The sequence below is a fragment of the Girardinichthys multiradiatus genome, chromosome 9, assembly GCF_021462225.1.
Source record: "Girardinichthys multiradiatus isolate DD_20200921_A chromosome 9, DD_fGirMul_XY1, whole genome shotgun sequence".
Classification (NCBI taxonomy): domain Eukaryota; kingdom Metazoa; phylum Chordata; class Actinopteri; order Cyprinodontiformes; family Goodeidae; genus Girardinichthys; species Girardinichthys multiradiatus.
The window spans coordinates 3,492,834-3,511,049 of NC_061802.1; the positions used below are offsets into that span (position 1 = coordinate 3,492,834).

The 18,216-nt window shown below is 42.3% G+C and overlaps 2 protein-coding genes across 10 annotated transcripts in view; one reads left to right on the forward strand and one right to left on the reverse strand.

The window, feature by feature from the left end:
- Positions 1-633: 633 nt before the first annotated feature.
- stil (STIL centriolar assembly protein) lies at positions 634-11,896 on the reverse strand. 2 transcript variants are annotated; one of them, XM_047373773.1, is made up of 16 exons: positions 11,484-11,896; positions 10,046-10,153; positions 8,684-8,799; positions 8,416-8,603; positions 8,085-8,329; positions 7,919-8,002; positions 7,740-7,826; positions 7,507-7,660; positions 7,334-7,437; positions 7,142-7,250; positions 5,096-6,322; positions 4,598-4,697; positions 4,299-4,515; positions 2,133-2,223; positions 1,539-1,831; positions 634-1,451 (listed from the first exon to the last, which is right to left on the reverse strand). In XM_047373773.1, the coding sequence occupies exons 1-16, from the start codon at positions 11,561-11,563 to the stop codon at positions 884-886; spliced, it is 3,771 nt and encodes a 1,256-aa protein (XP_047229729.1). In that variant the 5' UTR covers positions 11,564-11,896; the 3' UTR covers positions 634-883. The 2 variants fall into 2 exon arrangements, with proteins under 2 accessions (XP_047229729.1, XP_047229730.1); XM_047373774.1 differs by having other exon boundaries at positions 7,334-7,434; positions 11,484-11,895.
- Positions 11,897-13,373: 1,477 nt separating this feature from the next.
- LOC124873640 (polypyrimidine tract-binding protein 1-like) overlaps positions 13,374-18,216 on the forward strand; it is a 36,355-nt gene continuing 31,512 nt past the window's right edge. For 2 of the 8 annotated variants that reach the window (XM_047374422.1, XM_047374428.1), the window contains exon 1: positions 13,427-13,506. In XM_047374422.1, the coding sequence (XP_047230378.1) occupies positions 13,442-13,506 (65 nt within the window). In that variant the 5' untranslated portion in view covers positions 13,427-13,441. Of the gene's footprint in view, positions 13,507-14,878; positions 15,022-18,216 lie in introns of those variants that run through there. The other 6 variants (XM_047374421.1, XM_047374423.1, XM_047374424.1 and 3 more) reach the window with 5 other exon arrangements.

Consider the following 18,216-nt stretch of genomic DNA (forward strand, 5'->3'; position numbering starts at 1 on the left):
AGCGACCCCTGGTGGAGTAATGGCGACATTTAGCAGATGCTCGATTTACTTTCTGCTGATTTAACAGTTTATCACATGATGCATTAATCAGAAAACACACATTAACATGTAGTAAAACTCAGTTTATCCGAGGAAACTCCTATGATTTTACTGATTAAAAGAAACCATCTTTGATTATTAACGTCTGCAGCTTTATGGACAAAATAAATAAAAATAAATTCATCAAATATTCATTTAAAGATAATTAGTTAAAGAAAACCAGAACCAAATATATTTATTTTCTATTTAAGGAGGCGCTAAAATGTTATATAATAGCCCAGTTATTGTTCCAATATATTAATATTTACTTTAAGAAGGGAAACTTCTAGTAATATTTTCTCTTCACATCGTTTCGTATTTTGAGCTTTAAGTTAAATTGTTCTTTTTTGTTGCGGTGTGTCCCATTAAGTTGTTTTGTGTCTTATTTTTAATAAAGATTTGATAAAAATAAACCAGTAAAACAAATAAAAATCTATTAATTTAAATGTAAAATGTAGATATTTGAAAACTGGTTCCTTTCTTTCTAAAAACGTTTTCACAGTTTCTTAAAGACCTGCGGCTCGAAGTTTTCTTTAATCAAACATCAAGCAACAATTTCTCAAAAATTTCAAATAATTTTTATTGTGAAAACATAAATATTAAAAAAGTGCAGAAGATGTTTCACATGAAAACCAGGGAAGACAATCAAATAAAAAACACAAACATTACCAATAAAACTTGGTTCTGGTCCATTGAAACCAGAACCTCGACGTTAAAAACCTCAAAAGTTCATGTGTATCAAAGTGTTTTGTTCTGGTCCCTTGACTCGGCTGAGGTTCTGTTGGTGTTTTGGTTCTTTGGGCCACTAGAAGAGTTTGGGCAGCTGCCTCAGGCGGCTCAGGTCCAGGATATTTCCCACCGATCCCTCCGGCTGTCGGCTGATCGTTCGGACTATCGGAGGCCTCCTGTCAGAACAGTTCTCCTTGTCCTCAGAGTCCGGTTTGCCGTTTCTGGCTAAAAGCTGCATTTTTGGCCGCAGTTCCCGGATCAGCTGACTCTGTGGGAGGAGCTTGGTGTTCAAAGCTTCGGTCAGCGGCTGAAGAACCTCCTGACCTCTGACCTCCTCCTGCTCTTCCTCATCCTCACCATCTTCCTCGATCAGGCCATACCTCCTCATGTACTTCCTAGTGGCTAAAGACATGTTGCTAGGCGACAGAAGGGACTCGCTGGAGGAGGAGGGGACAGGGATGCTTTGTGGGGCGTGGCCTCCCAGAGACAGCCGGCTGAGCTGTGATTGGCTGAGGTAACGCAGGGCGATGGCATTGGCCTCCAGACTCAGATCCACGCTGCCTCCGGGAAACAGAGCGCTGACCGTCGGCTCGGAGACGCTCAGTCTGGAGACGACCGCCGCCGGGTTGATGCTTGCCAAGGTGCTGACAGAACACAGAACACAACCAGAGAGCAAATAAAGTTTCATAAAGGTCAAATCAAACAGAACTCTGTCCAGGCGAGCTCAGTACCTGGCCGTCTCCACAGCTTTGATCCGATCTTTGTCCGATTCTGTCAGATTTTCTGCATCCACAGTGACTCCGAGCTGCTGCAGCCGCCGCAGAGTGGCTCGGATCACAGTGTCTGCTTCCGGACTGCCCTTTTCCTTTTTCTTCTGATCCTGCTTCCTCTTGGATGAGGAAGAGGATTGCTGGGAAGACTGGGATAACTGGGAGTGGTCCGACACAGACAGACTCTTCCTTCTGCAATCCTCCTCGGCTTCCTGTTTGCTGCCCGACTCCTGCAAACGGCTGTTGAGTTGAGTCTGAGCAGGAAGAAGACTGAATTAAAGCGACCTGTTTGTTCCTGAGAGGAAACCTTGAACCAACATCAAGTGAACAAAACCTGTGGAAATGGATGCAACAGTTTGCACTTTGCCCAGTTTTTACACAATCTCCTAAAGAAAACAGAAGAAATGTGAAAGAGAAGAGAATATTTCCTGCCCTGTCTCCCAACAGCTGGTTAATCTCATCCCTAACTGAAATAAACAGAGTCCTAACGCTCTTCTGATCTCCATGTTTCTGATCACCGTGGTATTTATTTACAGATCATAAGCATGGAGTTACCATCAGGTTCTGGTAGAAGCTCTGCTTTCCTTCTGGAGGTTCGTACATGCTGGCACTTTCTCCCAGAACCGGACTCTGCAGACCACTGATACTGAACAGAACAAGCACAAAAAGAACGCATTCAGTTTACATTTTAACAAGGGGGGGGCAGATATATCAGCATTAGTTTTGGTACTGGCCCTTTAAGTAAAACTGGGCAGATCTTGCTGCTGTTTCTGGCGGGGAGGGGGGGATGTGACACTGATGCAGCGCAGGGTTGTGGGGTGTTGAACTGAAGCAGAGAAGCAGTGTCAGCGGTGTGGTTGCTGAAAGGGGAAGGAAGTAAATATATCGGCCATAACAGCAATGTTAATATTGGACATCAATATCGGTCCAAATTTTCATATCCGTGCATTCAACACTGTTTGGTCCAGGAGGGAAACCCAGACGCCCCTCTTCCCACTGATCCCAGCCAAAGCTTTGTTGAAGCACCTTTTGATTCATGGAACCTGACTAATGTTGCTTTAAATTTTGTGTCCTTCTCCTGACTGATACCTTTAAACAATGAGATCATTATAATCCTATGTAACTTCTGTACAAACTCTGGCTTCAGCTGGAGGATGCTAATGTGGAAACGTGAGGAAAATCCAACAAAGACAGCAGAACTTTATTTACAATCAGATTCACTATGATTGATGGCAGGTGTGAAGCAAAGAAAACTGAGAAATGCTTCTTTTTGTCTTTCAAAGAAGGAAGACATCATCTTATCTTTGGGGTCATTTCCAGTCAAAAATAAACTTCTTGGCTGAATGAAAGTAATTAGAAGGCTATCTGAATCCACCAATAGCATGACTGCTTTTGAGCCCAACTGTAAATACTCTAAGGTTCTGGGTCTGCCAAGTGGTCTCCATCTGGAAAGATCTACTTAGGAACCCTTTGAAGAAGAGGCCTCCAGGAAGCATCATGATGAAAAGCTGGAAGCACTTAAACCAACTTTTTTCAATGCGAAAGAGGAGCAGCTCCAACCGGATGATAGACCTCCTCATCTCTAATGGTGCGTTCACACCAAAAAGGCGTCAAACGCCTTAGGTTAGACGCGTGTGCACTTTGAAGTCAGACGCTCTAGACGCCTGTGAAAAACGCTCTAGACGCGTATGAGCAAAGTGCGGACACATGTGCGTGTGGAGGAGCTACCCGTGGTTATTTTCCTTTGCCGGTCTCTTGTGTTCAATGGCAGATGCAATGATAGAGTGGCTTGGCTTTATTTGCTGAATAATGGCAGGACGGGCAAACCACGACAATAATGCCCCTTCCTCACTGGCTCGTTTTAGGCGCTGTGGCTCCGATCCACTCAGGAGGGGGGTGGCAGGAGAAGCAGCGAGGAGAGACGCTGCTGTCTGGACTGGTGAAGCTCCAGTTTGCCTGAAGAAGTTCCAATTTTATGAGGAGGTTTGTGTCTCAGCCATGGCAATAATAAAGACAGTTATAGGCACGTGGACTTTGAAGAGCATAACTGCGTTTTTTTGACTGCGGTAAAGTTTGTTTTAGATTGAATATTCGTGCTCCGCGGATACAGCAGGACTTCCTCCAGATTGATCCGAGGCAGACAGTCCGATCACCTGCTCCCTCCTCCTGCAGACGCTGGTTCACGGTTAAGGACCGTCAATAAATGTCAGAACCAACAACGCCTTTCATGGTCATGGTGGTACTGTTTTGAGGGAAATGTTTGTGCATCTGAACAGCTGATTTTATGTGTAATGAGCTGGTTAGGGATCTTATTAAATATAGCGCTCCGCTGATGTGTAAATAGTAAAACGGTCCTTCCGTCTCATGATAAAATATGTCACTATGTTACAAAGATGAGCTTCTCTGCGCGTCAGCCTCCAAAAGTTCAGATTTCCCAACTGTGGCGTCTGCCGCTTTGGACGCGTTTCACGCCGGACGCAGGACCTCTCGACAGCTTCTTCTTTAACACAACAGACTGGAGCCTTAATTTCTGGTCTTCTCTCCAGTATCAAGTGAAGCTAAACTAAATCCACACAAGGATTCTATAGTCTATAGAAACTACCACTGGCTTACCGTGGTTTAACCAGTGGCAGAAGGATTAGTTTCTCTAGTGAAAAAAATCACGCTAGAAACTTCAGGTGGGAATGTTGGGTCAAACTCAGCTCAGGTGTTGGGTCTCACCTGTGTGGGTCAGATGAGGAGCAGAATGCTGCCTGAGGTGTGAGGTCTCCTTCCTCAGGTTTGTGCTCCAACAGGTCATGTGTTGAGGTGGAGGTGCTGGAGGAAGACGAAGGGGGGGATCTGGGGGAGGGCTTGGGTTTCAGGGAGGATGGTGAAGGTTCCTTCTCCTCATGAAGAATGGGCTGGTCAGGATTTTGTCCCCAGAACAGACTGGCACCTGAAAACAGCAGACGGTTAGGATGAGGAAACACGTAGAGGTGAGCGACTCCATCAGAGCTGCATGGAGAAAACGTTCTCACCGGTTTCCACGGCGATGCTGGCTGTGGTCTTGGACGTCTGAGTTTCGACCGGCTGGCTGGAGGACTGGAGCTTTCCCTGGGCCTCCAGCAGCATCTGGACCTGCAGAGCAACATCGAAGACATCTGAAAACCACCAACCAGAACCTCTTGGAAACGCCACAAACAACTAGCTTCAGTTTCTTTGTTTTTATTCAGTCATTTCCGAGGCTGTCCTGTTCAGGTTTAAATTTAGTGCATGATCTCCTTTCCATTTTCCTGATTCAATCCATCATTAAAATCTGTTTCTGCACGTTGAAATAGATTTGTTGAAATATGCTCAGCCCAGAACTCCTCAAGTGGCCTAGTTTTAGCTTCACCTAGATCAAATTCTGTACAGAATCTCTTATTAAGCACCTTTTGCTATCTGGGAATAGTTAGATAAATTAAAAAAAAAAACAATCTCGGCAAATAAGACTGTAAAGCTTCTCCAACAGGTGAGAGGCACACTGCAGTTGTTACCTGGGCCTGCAGGAGGCGCAGCTGGTGGTCCTGATGCAGCAGGAGCTGGTAGGTGTCAGATGTTAGGACTCCTCCCACTTTCTCACAGCAGTGATTCCCACATGGAGGACGCAGGAGCCAAGGAGAGACGGCGTCTCCTGGTGAATGGGACGGGTGAGGAGACGGGGAGTCTCCGTACCACGAGGGAGCAGGAGGAGCATGGCTGCAGGGATGAGGAGGAGGGTGGAGGGGAGCAGGTGTGTTGGGATTTGTAGAAACAGGAGTAAAAGGAGGGTAGTTATGGAGATCTGATGAAAGAGGCTGAAGAACAGGTTGATGAGAGGAACAAGGAGGAAGAGGAGGAGGAGAGGATGGATGGCTGCTGGAAGGAGGAAATGCACTCTGAAGAAATGATGAGAGAGGAGGAGAAGGCTGAGGGCTACAGGGAGTTGGAGTGTGCTGATGGGAGCTGGAAGGAGCTGGAGTTCGCTGGAGTGAAGAAGGACAGATAGACTGAAGGCTGGAAGGAGGAAGAGTCTGCTTATTGGAGCAGAAAGGAGGAGGAGCAGGGTGATGGGTGGAAAGGGGAAGCGTTTGTTTTTGAGAGGATGGAAAAGGAGCAGAACTGCGGCTGGAAGGAGGAGAAAAAGGAGCAGAATGACGGTTAGAAGGAGTTCGCTGATGACAGGAGGCAGGAGGTATAGGAGGAGTTGATGGTCGTTTGGTGAAAGGAAGAGGAGCAGAATGAGGGCTAAAAGGAGTAGGAGTCTGCTGTTGAGAGGAGGGAGGAGGAGTGGATGGGCGTTTGGGAGCGTAGCAACGAAAGGAGGCGAGAGGCGGTGAAGTTTTCTGATGGGAATATGAAGGAGGAGGTGCAGAGCTGCAGCTTGAGGAAGAGGGAGGTGCAGATTGGAGGCTGAATTGAGTTTGTTGATGGAAGTGAGAAGCAGCAGCAGGTAGGAGTGCTGGGGAGGGGAAAATGGAGGTGCAGTTGTAAGTGTGGGTGGAGCAGCAGGAGCAGGGCTGCTGGAGGTTGGAGTGTGGGGTGCTGTGGAGGTGAGAAGCAACAAGGGCAGGTTTGGGGGCCGATGAGGAGGTCGAACTGAAGCTAGTGGGAGAAGCTGACTTCCTGTTGGCTGGAGGAAGCCTGTGGGCGGAGCCAGAGTCCTGGCCCCCGCTGTGATTGGAGGAAAAGCTGCTGTCAATCAGCAGTGAGAGTTCAGGAACAGACGGCTGAACTCTGCGAGCCTGAAACAGACATCAGTGTTTACCTGAGGAAGGCGGAGCTACAATCAAACCTCACCTTTAAAATCAATCCCACCATTATATGTCGAGAAGTCCTTTAAAGTGAATGACATCACTAAAAACAACCAACTTTAAAAAATGATCCATTTCCTAAAAACTGAAATGCAAACTGCTTTCTTTAACAGCGAGAGTAAAATGTTCTGACCCTGAACGGGTCGGCGCTCCAGTAAGTCAACTCTCTCATCCAGTGATGGTTCATCATCTCTCTGATCTTAAGGAACGAGGCGGAAAATAACCGGTTCCATTTCTCTAAGTGAATGTCTAACACAACGAGGTCAGAGGTGATGCGTTCTCCTCCTGAAGCTTAACCAGAGCTGTGTGAACGTCTACTCAGATAAAGAGACAGTCCAACTGACAAACAGGACACAGAACCGAGAAAAAGGCACGGCTGAATCACAGAAGCTTGATCAACTTCTAATATTTTATTTCTGTCTAATTCTTCTGGATGGTGTGAACCACGGGTCAAGAGACCAAGTCGGGTTCACCTAAAGGTGACGCAACAAGAGCTGGACCACAGTAAGGGGTTCTTCTGATAAGGTGGTGTTCTGGTATGAGAACCTGACTTGTTATGTGTGTTTCTGGGTTAATGCTCAGAGTAAGTCACACACAGTTGGACTGTATTATCCAATTACTGGACTTCTAGAGGAAAAATGGCCAAACTGGATTTTATTTGGTGGCGTCAGATTAAAGAGGGTTGAATACAAATCTAAGCCAAGGTTTGCATGAACAGAAGCCAAAGAGGCGACTGGGTTGATGTCTGACCTGTGGAGCTGGAGGATGCGGGCTCGGAGACGGTCGAGGAGAAAAGTCGTCATCCTCGACTCCAGAGTCCTGGTCGCTAACGGACGGACCTGCAGCTGGAGGCGACGTCCTGAGGACAGGATCACACATGAACTTTAGTCTCAAAGTTCCTCTCTTTTATCCAATCATTTGTGCAAAAATGAATTTTCTGACCTGTTGAAGGAGCTCTGAGCTGCTCTGAAGACTTCCACCTGTCGGCTGCGATCATCTGAATCCAACTCGCACCGCAGAGCCCGACCGTCCACCGGCGCAACCTGCTGACAAGTCCACATTTTTACCCAGAACTCTTCATCCATTAGGCACAGAAACACAGTACAAGTTGTTACCTGGTAAAGTGTGACAGACTGGGAGGCAGTCAGCAGCTGGAAGTCCAGCTGAGGTCCTGATCCTGGTCGAGACTCTCGACACTGGAAGAACTGAGGTGCTCTGTGAGTGGAACCGAACAGGACAAGGAGGAAACAGCCAATCTCAGACAGAACCCTGAAACCGAACAGAGACAGGATAGTTAGAGCCTTCAAAACCCAGAAACTCTAGACTTGATTGTGCCACTCAAACTCACCTGTCCTGCAGGGCGGCGCCAAACATGAACCTCAGACTCCTGGCCCACACCTGAGGGTTGTAGATGTGCGTGACTCCACTCAGCCAACTGAGACAAGAAAGAAAGAAAAACCAGAGTCAGAGTTTGTATTTAGTTCAGTTGATCCTAAACACAGGACATAAAAACACGTATGAACTTACAGCCCAACAAGAGGCAGGCTGGAGGCTTTAGGATCCGACTCCAGCAGAAGAACCAGTTTCCTGGTCTGATCCATTGTCAGAAACCTGCGAGCAACACAAACACCTCAGTAAAAAGTAAACAGGATCCATCAGAGAAGGTCTCAGAGTAAAGTCGGCAGCATCTCACCCCCTCTGTCGACCAGCGTGCTGCGCCGGTCGCCCGATGCTGGTCAGTGACCTCAGCAGGGCGGTGGGGATGATGGGGACGGGTCGGACCGGCTGAACGTCCACCCCAACAGAGGGACAGACGGCTGACCAGCTGAGGCTGAACGCTGCGGCGTCTGACCTCTGGGAGCAGACCACCTGAGCTCTGATCTTCAGCAGCTGAGACAGATCCAGAGTCTGTCTGCTGCTCACAAACTGCTGCAACGCCTGAAACCCCAAAACAATCGTTTTACCATCCAACATCTGGCTGCTTCTATCACTCTAAAAGAAACAAGCAACAAGGAATCAGTCACCTTGAAGCAATGATGGAGCTCAGCCTCTGATTGGACCACAGAATCAGGCGTCGTCTCAGACTGAGGAGAGAACAAACAGGGAACCTGCACGTCTCCAGGAAGAAGAGCGGACGGGACCCGGTCTGTGGTCCCGGCTTGATCCCGACCTGGATCGAAGCGGTCCAGGGTCACAGTGATCCCCTCCTCATCTGGAGGACACACAGCAGGATTCAGAACATCGAGCAGATAATAAATGAATGAATTCTTCAGGATGGAGGTAGACTTTGACCTTCATTAACAGAGAGCGATCCCAGGAAGAAACACTGGAGGCGGGACTTGTTACAATGACGGGCGTGACGCTGCGCCAGGCGAAGAGCTTTCTCCAGGAGAACAATCTGAGGTTTCCTGCAGAGGGAGACGAAGTTAACACACAGAAGACAACAGAACGCTAACTCTGTCCTTTAAAGTTGAGATGTTGTTCTGTGAACAGACCAGACGTGCCAAAAACAGGCCTCCTCAGATCAATCACCAGCTGAAGAGGTCAGCTGACCAGTTGGAGTAGGAGCGCATCTACAACATGCAGAATACTGAAGCTCCTTTAAATCTACACTGATGTCTGAATACAAACCAACCTAACAGAACCTGCAGCCTTCCAACACGTGTCCTGTCATACAGAACCAGGAAACGCTCGTCGTCTCCGAACATACAAACTATGATGTCAGTGACAGCGTTAGAGTCTTCCTCGGCAGGACATCAAGTTCATTCAGGATATATTGTGTGAGCTTCTGGTGACTTTATTGTTCCAGTATATCAGAATCAGAATCAGAATCAGAATCAGAAAAGCTTTATTGCCAAGTACGTTTTTGGACATACAAGGAATTTGTTTTGGCGTAGTCGGTGCAATACAATACAAATTAAACAGTATAAACATATCTACAATATAATATAAATATAAGTGCACAGTTTTAAGTGAGTGAGAGTAAATATAGAGCAGTATAAGATGCAAGAGCAATACAACAGTGCAGGTGATCATTGTGCAAGTAAAGCAGTGCAAGTAAGCAGGAGTCCAAGCTGAGCGTTAATGTAACGCATAGAGTTACATATGCTCCATGTGTTGCCACTACCCGCTCCATCTTCCTCCTAAGCCATTTTCCTGCTTCCCCTGTGCCGGTCAACCCGAGCAGCCGACAGTACAGCTGCTCACTTCCAGACGCATCCATCTTTCAACCCCGCTGAAACATTTTCCTCTCTAAGTCTAAAACAGATCACACATTTAATCATTTGTTTCTGTACGTATCGATGAGAATGTTCAATCAGTGTGATCTAATATTAGACCAGGATTCCGCTCCATCCTAATACTGTCTTATTTTTCAAATAAAAAAAGTACAAGAGCATTTGTTTATCAGGCAGTGTTGGAACTACATGAACTTGAGTATAATTATTTAGAATCCAGTGTTTTAACTCGAAGTAATGACTTCTAAGCAGAGTTAAAGTCAGATTTTAGGTTGGATGCTGATGAAAAGTTTATCTTAAAGCAGAGCATCCATAACGAATCAGCCAATCAAATCTCAGCCTCATGTGGGCCACCGTAGATTCAGCAAAGCAGCAGAAGGTTAGATGCAGATTTGGTGTCGGACAGGAAGGTGTTTACCTGTGGGAGCAGAGCTGGAGGCAGAGCTTCTCTCCTGCGGGGCTGCCATCCCACAGAGCCGAGCGGGATTTAGGGAAAGTCAGCTGAGTGAGGGAGCTTGCGGACCTTCTGCAGAACAGAGGAAAGAAAACAATGAGCAGCTGGTTGGAAACAGGAAGCAGAGATCATCAGACCAGACAGACACAACAGATCAGGCTCAGAGAAGAACGTGAACGGACCATCGTCTGGTTCTATGTCACCTCTAGCATTATTTTGGTGTTTCACTTTAATCAATCTGAGCTGAACTAATGACAACATTAGTTACAATACAACAACATTTAGGAACAGTACAAATGTCTAAAATCCATGAGATAAACCAGTAACATGTCTGCTCCAGAGAAACAAGACTTCATGTGTCATTGATTTTATTATTCCAAAGAGAGCAGGAATAGTTTTTCAGTTTAATATTCTTTGCAGCTTCTAAAATCGCCTCATTTCCTGAAAACGACGCAAATCGTTGTTTTCCCAACTCCGCCCTTTTTTCAGTCTTATCTGGAACTTCAGTAAAACACGTTTTATCCACTTTTCCTGTTGAATGTTTCACAAAAAGCATCGAGACCTAGTGGCTTTCCTTTGGGCCTTACGAGAAGAGATTTTAGACAAGTCTGCTAACAATATGGCTGCCTCACTCAAGGTTTCTGGCCACTGTCATCGGACCAATTCTGGAGGAGACGAAAGTATCTTCACTCCTATTTCTCACAACATCAAGCTGTTCCTTCTGATACTTGGAGAAACATCTCAGAAGAAGATCTGCAATCAAACAACTTTTTGGTCCCAATTATAACCTTGAGACTTTTGAACCTCCAATCTGACTGCTAACTTTAAAATGATGACTTTTTTTATGCCAGAATTATGAGTTTGTCTCATAACTAAGACTTTAGTTTAGACCCCTTACTGTTTGTAACTCCTATTTATTTATTTAGCTTGTTTTGTATAGTGAGTTACTTTAATATTTATAACATCATATTTCATCATTAGAACTGAAAAACAGCCAATTTTCTATCAGTTTAATTTTTAAATATTTAGTTCTTTGCAGCAAATTAATATACAGCGACTCAATCTGTACAATAAGCTAAAAATAATGTCTCCACAAAACCTAAGCTGCAAAGTTTTCAGAACATTTAAATCTGTTGGGTCCAAACTCTGTTGGTTCTGACCTTCCCAGTCCTCTTGTGCTAAATATGTTCAAATTATTCGTTTATAAGAATAATGCACAAACCCGGAGGAAGTGTTTAGGTGAAATAGCTGACGTGCAACTTTGTCTCTGCTTTGAGTAAATATTTGTAAACACTGACGTCATGAAGCTTGGCCCTAACATTTAATCAGCTCTGCTAGAGTGGTTGTTGTAGCCATAAAACAGTTCAATTAGCGGTTAGCTCCTAAAACGCAACAAACCCACCTTCCTCTCATGTTTTCTGGAGTAAAAACGTCCTGAAGGACTTCACCGGGCAGGGCCTGGAGGTTCACCGGGTAGCTCATAGTTGCTGAGCCCGGCGAAGTGAAGCTGTGAGCTGCAGGTGAAGGGCGGAAACACCGGGGTCCCCGTAGCTAAAGCTGGCTGCTAACCTCCCGCTCCGACCGCATCGGCTCCGAGTTAGCTCCACGAAACGATCAAAGGTCCACTCCGTTAGATGACTAATGGACGTAGAAAACACTTTCTTAAAAAGCTGACTTCATCCTTATTTATTAAAACTTGTTTGAGAAAATAAAAAAACAAAAAAACTACAGTAAGCTAGAGTTAAGTGTCGTTTAATTATGGCGCTGATTTTAGATAATACTGGCGGGGTAACAGATTAGACCAATAAGAAATGTCCTCACAATCAGAATGACCAATAACGTTCCACTTTGCTTCGCGTCATCAGTTGTCAGCGCTAAACGCAACTAACCTCTACTCGACACCGCCTCCTGGAGGCCGAGGAAAATATTTTCCTTTATCTGATTCGGCGCAGCATGTTGCCAAGACAACATTTTGCTTATCAACGGTTTTATTAGGGCGCAAAAAGAAAATAACAATCTCTCACAAGCCCATTTCCATGAATAAACCTAAAAAGAAAATTATACTTGTGATGTTCTGTCCTAATTGTAACTCTAAATCTCTAAAGTACAACACATTATTTGATAATAATTCTTATAATTACGTTTTTACTTTTGTTTTTTTTATTATAGCTTTCATACCAACATTTGTCTTTGTTTATCTTGAATATAGTTAGTTTGTTAGATACCTTATTAAAGACACAAATGGACCCATAGCAAAAAATTTAAAAGAAATTCCAAGTTTATAATTACTAGTCTCATAATTAGGATTTTTGATTTTATTTTGTTGCCAATTCTATTTCTTTTCATAATTTTTAAAAAATGTTTATGATTAGATTTTTTTAATCATGAAATAATTGTGATATTATTGCTTTATTTAAGATAAGATTTTTTTTATTCTACTTATAATGTATTTTCATTTCATAATGAAAGTTTTTTGTTTAATAAATTTATTACACTTGTAATCTCGTTACTATGTTTTTTTTGTTTCGTGATAATTCATATTTGTTTTATATTTCCAACTTTTTATCTTATAATTGTCATGATTACTTTTTATTTAATAATTTGTCAAAAATAACAATTAGGATTTTTAATCCCATTTGTTACTCCTAAATGAAATACTTGTATTTCACAATTATTTTTTAATTACTTTTAAATTAGAATTGTCTCTTGATTATGATGTTGTATTTTATAATTGTGATTTTTCATCTTTTTTTTAGATATTTTTTCATAGCCATGATTTTTATTTGTAGTATTTCTTTTAGTTTATAATTATAATAAATTGAAACTTATAATTGACACATTTTCTTGATGCTATGTTTTAAAGTATATATATATATATATATATATATATATATATATATATATATATATATTACTTTATAAAAGTGAATTCTTCCTCTCATAATTTGTTTTTTTCTTACTGATTAATTTTTACCACATAATTGTGATTTTTAAATATCTTTTTAAAGATCTTTTTTGAAATATCTTTTGAACCCATGATTGTTTTTAATCAAATAATCACTACTTCTGTTCCATTTTTATGACTCTCAAACAAATTACTTCGAATCTTTCAGTTGTAACTTTTAAGTTTAGAATTGTGACTTTGAATTTCCTGAATATAACCCTTAATTATGACTGTTAATCCTGCAAATGTGACAACTTCTTTTTCCATTAGGTTTCCATGGGTACCGGTGTTATCCCTTAAAATGCACTTTGTGTTTGGACCCTCTGAATTATTTGTGTACTGCTGGATCATATACCATCACATGGAGTCATTTCCTGAAAAACAACACAGAGAGGAATTATTTATTAGCGTGTTACATGACTCGGGTGCAGCAGATCGAGAGAAACCAGCTACTGAGTGCTATTGTACTGCGTTGGTGCAGGTCAGCAGGAACCCCATGTCCTTTTGCTGATTCAAACCCTCACAGGACCAACCTTAGCCTTTCCTTCCAGTTTCAGTTCCTTAAACATGACTTTCTGACTACTGCTTGTACACTAGAAGATCAAATGTATGATGGTTCATTCTGTGTCACATTTGTCGTTTTCTGTAAAACAAGACTTTAACTGGTTTTCCTGCTGCAGTTTGTTGTGAGACCTCCCACTCCTACTTTTTTCCTCAACTTGTCCAGTTTCTGTCAATGTTTACTGTTATCAGCTGGTTTTCTTTGGAAAACAAATACAAAATTTAAACAAATACAAAATTGTTCCAATATTACTGAAATTTCAATATTTAAATTTTTTTTGGACCTGCTGTCAGTAGCTAATATGAAACAGTTTTATCTTTCCTTTCCTTTCTGTCGACTTTGAATCAAATATTTATGACTTTTTACCTCACAACTATGGCTCTGTCTCTACAAATATTGCTTCAAATTTAAAATTATAGGATTAAAACCTATAATTACTTATGATACTTATGATACTTATGATACTTATTATTTATGATTATGACTGTGTCTCTGAGATATGGCTTTCAATCTGTTGAGTATGACTTTAAAACTTTGAATTCTCACTTTGAATCTCTCAGTGGCACCACTGGCCTTTATCATATGTATTCAGACAGGAAACAGGCACAAAGAGAAAGGGGGGAAGGCGGATGTCTTAAGGAGAAATAGCCTCTGGTTGTGGGGTGCCCATTCTACCACTAAACCATCCAATGCAGGATCTTAAATTTTTGATTTTAAACTCAAATCATGACTTTGATTCTAATATTTATGACTTTGAACCTCATAATATAAGCTTTTTATATCCTAATTAGGACTTTAATGCTCATAATGTTGGTACTCAAATTCAGAATTAAAAGTTATTATCTCCTATTTATGTCTAATAACCTGGAAACTATAACATAAATCTAATAATTATAAAACTTAATCATGGCTTTTTATTTCCTAAATATGACGTTGGAGCTCTGGCTTTCAAATTCGTAAATAAACCCTTATCTAACAATTTCAAGTTTTAAACTCACAATAGCGATGTTGAAACATACATTGTATTGCATGGTACGGTGCTGAATCTTATATTTATGACACGTCATTTGAATGTTTTATTGCCAAGTGGCGTTGATGGACCTCCATACCTTTGGGGGTCACGGGTTTCTATTTGTTTTTGTCGGGACAACGCCCACTGGCCAAGCAGGCTAACTCGCCTTTTCCGTTCAGAGGCATACATCTTCTTTTAAAGAGACAATCTTTGATTTTTGGACCATATCCTCTTAGCTGTTGCGCTTTCAGCCAATCATCGCTCGGGTCTGAGGAGCGACGCCCACATAGTTAGTAAATCCGTCCAATCACAGGCCCGCCTCCAGCCATTTTGTCGGTCGATACTAGTTTGTAGATGGGGGAATTCTGCTGGCCGCTGGCTGGAACCTGTTGCTCCGTAGTTCCGTGTTGTGCAATGGACGGGTGAGTTATCCCATCGACTTCATTACTCCTCTTACATGTAGTTTCTGACTCTTTTACTTCCATCTGAGACCAGATACACGGACGTCTTAAAAGATGTTGTAGATTTCCGCAGCGCATCGAGCTCTGTTTTTGAGAAGACAAGTCGGGGAAGTTTGTGTTTGTCTGAAAACAGGAAACGAAGCTAATTTGGCAGAGTTAGCCGCCATGCTAGCCTCACAACGGGCCATTATCTGCGGGAACAATTTCCCTGACGCGACCTGACGGTACAACGTCACATATTTACCCGGGGAAACAAGCTTTCATGGCCGCTTCCACCGTCCAGTTTTATGTCTGATTTAGAAACAATTGCCTGAAAGAGTCTCTTAACTTCCAGCTCATCTCTACGGTAACGGTGGGTCTCACGCCCACTGCTGCTGTTTTATCACTTTCAGGAAGTGAAAAATACAATTAAAAGCAATTTACTCGAGTTATTTCCGAACTGAATTGGCAAACTATCTCTAATATAAATTCTTAGGTGGTAAAGAGTTGTTTTATGTGTGTTTTTGCCTTTAAAACCGTGAGGTAACTTAAGTAGTACAGTCTTTACATGGAGTTCAGTTTATGAGCTCAGGTTGTCAACGGAAGTGAATACTGTAGCTGAAACTACAATCATTGGTTGTTTTATGTAACATTTGATTTTTTTTTTTCCTTTTTTGTTAACGATGTGGTTAAAAGGTTAGGTTTAATTTATGTTAATTATTTTAGTTCAAGCGACATAATCACGTGTGAAGACGGAAATCATTTACTGACTGCAGGGATTCAATGTGCAATGTTGCCAAAAAAGTGAAAACTATGAATCTCTGGACTTTTTAATGGTTCCTGTCTCATCCAGTTAGTAAAATAACTACAAAATGTGTCCTATTAATCATTTTATGTGAAGTTTTTCTTAATGTTAGGCCTATCACTCACATGTGACCTATTTTTTTTAAAATGTTTTTTTAGATCTTCCTTTCTTACCTTTTTTGTTCTCAGTGAAATTTTCATAAAAGAGGTGATTTGTTGAGTTCTAGATAGCTTTGGAAATAACTGGATAATTATAATCAGATCAGTTGTAAATGTGCACAATTGGAGCGCTTAACGTTTAGAAGTTGCCTACTTATGAAAAATAATAGAAAAGATCCGTGAGAAATATTAAGGGTTTTAACAATGAACACATTTGATTAATTCTACGCAGAAACGTTCATTTTTAACAGTTGACCAAGACACTTGGTTCAGGGTGGGGGTGGATGGGTGAGATTTCCACATGGCTCCTCAAACATGTTCTTCAAATCTCAGACTTTACCAGTGTTGTGTCTGCAAATAGAAATTCAGCTGATATTTCCCACTTTCAAGAAACCAGTTTTCCATTGGGTTTGCCTTACCAATAACCAAATGTTTAATGCAAAGGTTCTTTAGGGTGGTTAAATCTCTTAAAAAACCTAAAAACAAAGTTTTTGTTGTCTCAGGGCTGAACATTTCATACCAAATGTTGGGAGTCTTCAGGAGGATCTGGTTGCTTTGCACCGATTGTCGCGTTTTCATGCGGTACTCGTCTGTGCCAGCTGTTTGGGTTTGGAATAGCAAAGCTTTACTCAGCTCTAACTTAGTGAACAGTAGGCTTAGGCTGAATAATATGTTGTGAATATATTGGTGTGTGCAATATTCATATCGTAAAGGACTGTTTAGAGTGCAACAAAGGTTGCCCAATATGTTATAAGTGTTATGAGTTTGCATTTTTCATGCTGATGTAATGCCAGTTAGACAGAGTATCACACCAGACACAGATGACCTTACCCAAAGGTCACAGAGTGACGGAAGCACAGACGAGAAAAAGAAGAGGAAAACGAGTATATATCGCAACAGATATCATCTTCGCAGTATTTTCCATAATTATCGGGATCGTAAGATTTTCTAATACCGCGCAGCCGTACGATGAGCTCCAACTTGCCACAGACCACAGATCGAGATGATCAAATGTTTTCTGGGTGTGGAATTTGTTTTGCATCATTCAGATTATTTTAGCCTAATACGCAACAAATATTTGCTGCCCAGAGCTAATTGCTAAATAAAATAAAAAAGAAATAATACATTAATGATCTGCACTTATTTCCAACTATCGGCATGCGCCACAGAAATCCTGAAATCAGTCAACCGCTGCTCTAGACCTGTCATCAACAGATTAAACCTGCATCAGCTTGCTGCTGAAACCTTCTGTTTATCCAGTTCTATTTTCCACTGATTAAAACCTGTGAGCAGTTGGTTTTAGCTCCTCCTGATGAGACGGTCGTGTTGTCACCAGTGCAGCCTGTTAACTACTAGAGAAATCCCTCAAAGTGCAATCAGGCCACTTTTATGTTCCCCGTGAATATTTGTGCTTCGTCAGGACTCATGCATGCCCTGCAGGGTCTTCCTCCTGCCAGTTTATGCTTCGTGTGTGTGTCAGCTTCAGCCCGACCAGCTGGTTTCTCACTCATCTTGGTTAACTCCTACAGTGGCTCTGAAAAGTTTACACCCCTCTGGTAAAATACCATGTGTTTGTGGTGTTTAAAAATGAAAGCATGATAAATATTTTCCACCTTTTATTGTGACATCCATCCTGAACAATTCATCTGGAAAACAAACTCACCTGGTTGGAGTGTAATTGTAAAAAAAGGAAAGGTTGCAATAACCTGAGTGCACACCCTTATGGTAATACTATGAAGCAGCTTATGATTCAGCTAAAGCATTGAGGCCTAATGGGTACACGCCTAACATTAACCATTGTATAAGTTTATTTCTGCCATTAATTTGTAAAGACGTGACAGTGGCTCAGTCAGGAGAAGGTTTTTACAAAATGTCTAAAAGACAAGAACTGGTCAGTGAGGTTGCCGAGACGTCAACAGCAACACTGAAGGAAAAGCAGGAATTTAAGCCAAACCGAAGGCGTTCAAAACGTAACTTCAACACAAAAACGACCCGCCAAGAGAAATGTCATACCTACTGTGAAACATGGCGTTGGCAGCATCATGATGTGTGGTTACTGTTCTTCAGATGGAACTGAGGTTTAGATCAAGGTGAATGATTATACTCAGGTCTAAATGCCAGTCAGCTTTGCCCCAAAACCTGGAGGTCGCTGCTATTAACCGGAAGATAAATCCTGTCCAAACCCACAGAAGAATAACTTCATGGGAGGAAAAT

Excerpts from the sequence above, each read along its gene's own strand:
- stil (XM_047373773.1), bottom strand. The coding sequence starts at position 11,563 with ATGAGCTACCCGGTGAACCTCCAGGCCCTGCCCGGTGAAGTCCTTCAG. Across the intron at positions 4,516-4,597 it reads CAGCATCGCCGTGGAAACCG|GTGCCAGTCTGTTCTGGGGA; the intron begins GTGAGAACGTTT and ends TGCTGTTTTCAG. Across the intron at positions 1,452-1,538 it reads AAAGCTGTGGAGACGGCCAG|CACCTTGGCAAGCATCAACC; the intron begins GTACTGAGCTCG and ends GTGTTCTGTCAG.